We start from the raw sequence: 5,270 nt of genomic DNA on the forward strand, positions 1-5,270 counted from the left end.
AACACCAAAAATTATTTGGAGCATAAATAAACAATATAACTAGAACACCAAAATAATTTAAATAAAATCTTTGAAAATAAACTGCCCCTATTATATAACCAACATAATTTCACATTGATTTCGACCACTGTTTTTCAGACAATTAAAATTACATTATTCACTAAATCAATTTGTAATAATTTCAATTAGTAATTCAATATAGAGATAATTTATTTCTTAATTTTATTTAAGAAAAAGCGGAAGTAAATTATATATATTTTTTGACTTGTTCAAGATGTTTTTCACAAAACTTTAAGCCCAAATCGAAATTAAAAAAACTAGCCCAAAATGAGTAACAGAAGAGTGTCCAAAGCCCTAAAATTGTAATATATATACTCCGAAACACTCACTAACTCAAAAACCCTAATTCGAGCCTCCATTTCTGGTGCAAAATCCAACCACCCCAATGGCCGCCGCAGCTCGTCCCCTTGTCACCGTCCATTCCCTCGAAGGCGATGCCACCACCGATGCCTCCATCACTCTCCCCATCCCCGATGTCATGCGCGCTTCCATCCGCCCTGACATAGTCAACTTCGTTCACTCCAACATCTCCAAAAACAGCCGCCAACCCTACGCCGTCAGCCGCAAAGCCGGTCACCAAACCTCCGCTGAGTCATGGGGAACCGGTCGTGCTGTGTCTCGTATCCCTCGTGTCGCCGGTGGTGGTACTCACCGTGCCGGTCAGGCTGCCTTCGGTAACATGTGTCGTGGTGGACGCATGTTCGCTCCCACCAGGATCTGGCGGAAATGGCACCGGAAGGTCAATGTTAACCAGAAGCGTTACGCTGTTGTCTCAGCTATCGCTGCTTCTGCTGTTCCTTCTCTTGTTCTTGCTCGTGGCCACCGGATCGAGTCGGTTCCTGAGTTTCCTCTTGTTGTTGGTGATTCCGCTGAAGGAGTAGAGAAAACCAAGGAAGCGATCAAGCTTTTGAAGCACATCGGAGCTTTCCCTGACGCCGAGAAAGCGAAGAACAGCCATGGAATCCGTCCAGGAAAAGGTAAGATGCGTAACCGTAGGTATATCTCTCGTAAGGGTCCACTCATTGTTTACGGAACTGAAGGAGCTAAGGCTGTGAAAGCCTTCCGTAACATTCCTGGTGTTGAGATCACCAATGTGGAGAGGCTGAATCTCTTGAAGCTTGCACCTGGTGGACACTTGGGGAGATTTGTGATCTGGACTAAGACTGCTTTTGAGAAACTGGATTCGATTTACGGGTCGTTCGATAAGCCGTCTGAGAAGAAGAAGGGCTATGTTCTTCCTAGGGCGAAGATGACGAACTCGGATCTTACTAGGATTATTAATTCTGATGAGGTGCAGTCTGTTGTTAGACCTGTGAAGAAGGATGTGAAACGGGCAACTTTGAAGAAGAATCCTTTGAAGAATCTTAATGTCATGCTGAGGCTTAATCCTTATGCTAAGACTGCTAAGAGGATGGCTCTGCTTGCTGAAGCTGAAAGGGTTAAGGCTAAGAAGGAGAAGCTTGACAAGAAGAGAAAGAATATCACTAAGGTAAATTCAATTCTTACCAATTATTATAGTATAGTATTATTGAGTTAAATTTTTGCATTAATATTGTATGTTTGTCTAGTTAAGTATTAGACTTGATTGTTTGTTATGATAATGTGTTTTGAATCTATATAGCTGGTCACGATTTATTTGTCTAATAGATTAGTAGGTTGATGCATCGTTGTTAATTGTTCAATAGGGTCCCTGGAATTTGTATGTGTGACTGTGTTTCTTGCATTATTATTGATTTTATCTAATAATCCCCTGGAATTGCTAAATTATAATCATATTAGTTGCAGTGTTTTGATCTTTGATACAATGCATTCATATCATTACCAATGTAATGTTGTATTCCCTAGTTCAACATATGTCATGAAAGTTCATATTTGGTTTACATTTTCCGATTGCTTGGTTTTCATTTGTATAATATTGCTAATGTGGAGTGATGGAATGATCCAATTCTACAAGATTGTATTTCAGGATCAAATTAAATATTTACTATTTTGTAATGTGATTTGCTAATTTTTGATGACTTGGTCCTATTTGATTAACTCTTTTAAATTTAATTGCTTTGTCCATGTTTTGTGAGATGTTGTACCTGTAGGTTTAGATTTTTATTCTTCAAATTTATGGTATATGTACTAGTTGTTGTTTTTGATTATTTGATGTTAAACTGAGGCTGATATTCTCCTTGATAGAGACTGGTGTACTTGTGTTTTTATTTTGTTGCTTTCTTGAAAAGATATACCTTTTGAGGATTGATTTTTGTTTTATTCTAGTTCAGGGTTTGTAAATATTTATATTTGTATGTTTGTACCTTTTGTGTTGGCATCTTAGTAAAACTTTTATGTTATTCTGTAAATTGATTGAATTGTGCTTTGGTTACTCCTTTGAAATTCAGATAGTAATTTGAATTTGATGTCCATATTGTATTGTAAACTATATTTAATGGTCTATGAATGATGGGATGAAGTTGGTTTTATTTATGTTGCGGGGAATGACTAACTCTTTATATGAGCATTCTGTGTCTTCTTTCTGCCTGTTATCTTGTCTTAACTGATTTCCTAAGTTGGATGTATATTTTGCATTTGAACAACTTTGTTCATTATTTTTATTAACATTGATTTTCATTGTTTATTCCAGGAAGAAGCTACTGCTATCAAGGCGGCAGGAAAAGCTTGGTACAATACTATGGTTTCAGACTCAGATTACACAGAATTTGATAACTTTTCCAAGTGGTTGGGTGTCTCACAGTGAAATTCAGTTTTATTTTCTTGTTAAATTTTGTCCTCTAGACTTATATTATGTCTTTTGTTTTTGGGTGTTGCCGTTTAAGGATAATTCTGTTGTTGACTTGAGCATATTTATGATATTGTAAGGAATAGCACAGCTTTATGTTTTAATGTTTATTTCTTCTGAAATGAAAGATTTTTTCTTGCCTTGTTACTCTACCCTACGTTTGGCGTTTAGCCTATTTGGCCATATTTGGTTTTACCTTTGTGAACAACCACACCATTCTAATGTAGCTCTTGTTTGACCTTTGATACATGCTTGTGTAGTTGTCTCAGATGGAGTAGCAAAGTTAGTTGGTAACTACAAGCATGTTTATGTATTGTTTTGTATCAACTAGAACAGCAAAATACCATTGGGTAACAAACAGGATTTAACTGCTAGAATCATAAATTTCCACCAATTTATGTTGTTGTCTTTGATGCTCCATAAGTGTTATCTAGCTACTTTGGTGTTTTGAGCTCCATATATGATTGGCATTTTGTTTAATCAGAATGAATGTTAGACAATTGGGTGTGTATGGGAGAATTTACAAGAGGGGCAAAAGCTTGCGTTTGATTCTTTTTTGAGGGTTGCCATTGGATTTGCACTAAATTTCTTAGACCATGTGAAATATAGCAAGCATGTGTTCTTTTGTATTGGAAGATAAGCGAAGAATAACTATTAAATACTCTTTTATATCTCAATTTTTACATTTTACTAGGGTAAACTAATTGGCTTTGCATTCTCAACGCGGTGGCGTTATGGAATAAGAATCTAAGTGTGTGTTTACCATGACACTACAATTTGTACCTTCTTCATGTTCACGTTGAAAAAGCATTGGGCCGCGATATTTTTGCTCCAAACGCAGTTCCAAACAGACACTAAATGGATTTGTTTACAAGAGTACCAACCAGACCAAATTGAGGCTATCGGTTTTGAAAAATTATTATTTTTTACTTTTAAGTGTCGGTGAGCGAATTAATGAGAGTTTACAAAGGTATCAACTAGGGCTGGAAATGAGTCGAGTCGAGTCGAATTCGCCTCAGCTCAGTTTGACTCATTAAGAATTAGCCGAGTTCGAGTTTATGACAAATTCTTTTTCCAGCTCAAACTCGACTCGTTAAGAATTGGCCGAGTTTGAGTTTGAGTTCGAGTTCGAGTTTATCTCGAACTTTTTTTTCAGGTCAAACTCGACTTGTTAGAAGTTCACGAACATCTCGATTCAACTCGTTAAGTTTATCTGGTTAGGTTCAACTCGCTTATTTCACGGACTTAAAACTAATTTTTTAAGTCTATTTTTTTAATATATATTTGATATTTTAAATTAATATTTTTTAAATAAAAAATATAGAAATAAAATTAAAGTTATAATATTGGAATTCATACGATGTTAATTTTATTTGTATAATTATTTGGAGAAATATTTTGCTCACTAGAGAATATAAATTATCAATTAAAACCGTTAGATTAAAATAAAATATGATACTAAGATTTAGAGCAAATATTTAAACCTACTCTTAAAGACAATATAATCTATCTTATATATAATCGAGTTGACTCATGAACCTAACGAGTCGAACTATGTATAATTCAAGTTCAGCTCATTTAGTTAACGAACTTAATTTTTAGCTCATACTCAGCTCATTTGGTTCATGAACCTAGTTCAACGATTTAATTTTCGAATCGAGTTTCGAACTATTTTTGAGTTAGTTTGGTTCATTGCCAGCCCTAGTACCAACCAAACCAACTTGAGGCTATTAAGATTTTAATTCAAATTTTTGTAAAAATTTAGGCTGAAATGTTACAAACTTACAAACCAAATCAACTTGAGGCTATATTAAGAACAAAAGAGAAAATGAAACAGTTGTAAAATGACAACTCAAGAATGCAAATATAATGAAAAGCATAAGAAAAATAACTTTGTATAAAAAGATATTGTTGAGATCGTAATCGAAAGATTTAAGAATAAAATATCGTGAAGGAAAAAGAGATCAGATTTTAATAAATAGTTGCGATCGAGTAAATTTTTGTATTAATATCAAAGTAGTGATCTCCTCTAATCCAATTAAAACGACAAAAATATAAGAATTTTCTTATAAGAAATGTAGGAAGAAAATTGAAGCTGTAAACTTCCCCAAATTTTAGTGATTTAAACCAAAAATCAGAGTGTTTGTCTTTACAATAAATATCAAGTTGGTAATGAGTTATATTATTTCTATTTTAGTGATTTTAAACCAAAAATCAGAGTGTTTGTTTTTACAATAAATATCAAGTTGGTAATGAGTTATATTATTTCTAACCGTCACAGTTACTCTTTGCAGGACTGATATTGTGTCTCTGCAGGACTGATATTGTGCCACTGCTTTCTTTGAACATGAATGCAACAAAAACGATTAAAAATATAGAAACTAAAATAAAATACTTAGAGATTGTAATCATCTTTCTTGCCTAA

The 5,270-nt window shown here is 34.4% G+C and overlaps 1 protein-coding gene across 1 annotated transcript; it reads left to right on the plus strand.

The window, feature by feature from the left end:
- Nucleotides 1–389: 389 nt before the first annotated feature.
- On the plus strand, nucleotides 390–2,949 carry LOC131644572 (large ribosomal subunit protein uL4z-like). Its single transcript, XM_058915114.1, has 2 exons — nucleotides 390–1,549; nucleotides 2,690–2,949. Exons 1-2 carry the CDS (start codon nucleotides 446–448, stop codon nucleotides 2,801–2,803), a joined length of 1,218 nt encoding a protein of 405 aa, XP_058771097.1. The 5' UTR covers nucleotides 390–445; the 3' UTR covers nucleotides 2,804–2,949.
- The last annotated feature ends 2,321 nt before the right edge of the window (nucleotides 2,950–5,270 follow it).

Source organism: Vicia villosa, linkage group LG1 (genome assembly GCF_029867415.1).
Source record: "Vicia villosa cultivar HV-30 ecotype Madison, WI linkage group LG1, Vvil1.0, whole genome shotgun sequence".
NCBI classification, from domain to species: Eukaryota; Viridiplantae; Streptophyta; class Magnoliopsida; order Fabales; family Fabaceae; genus Vicia; species Vicia villosa.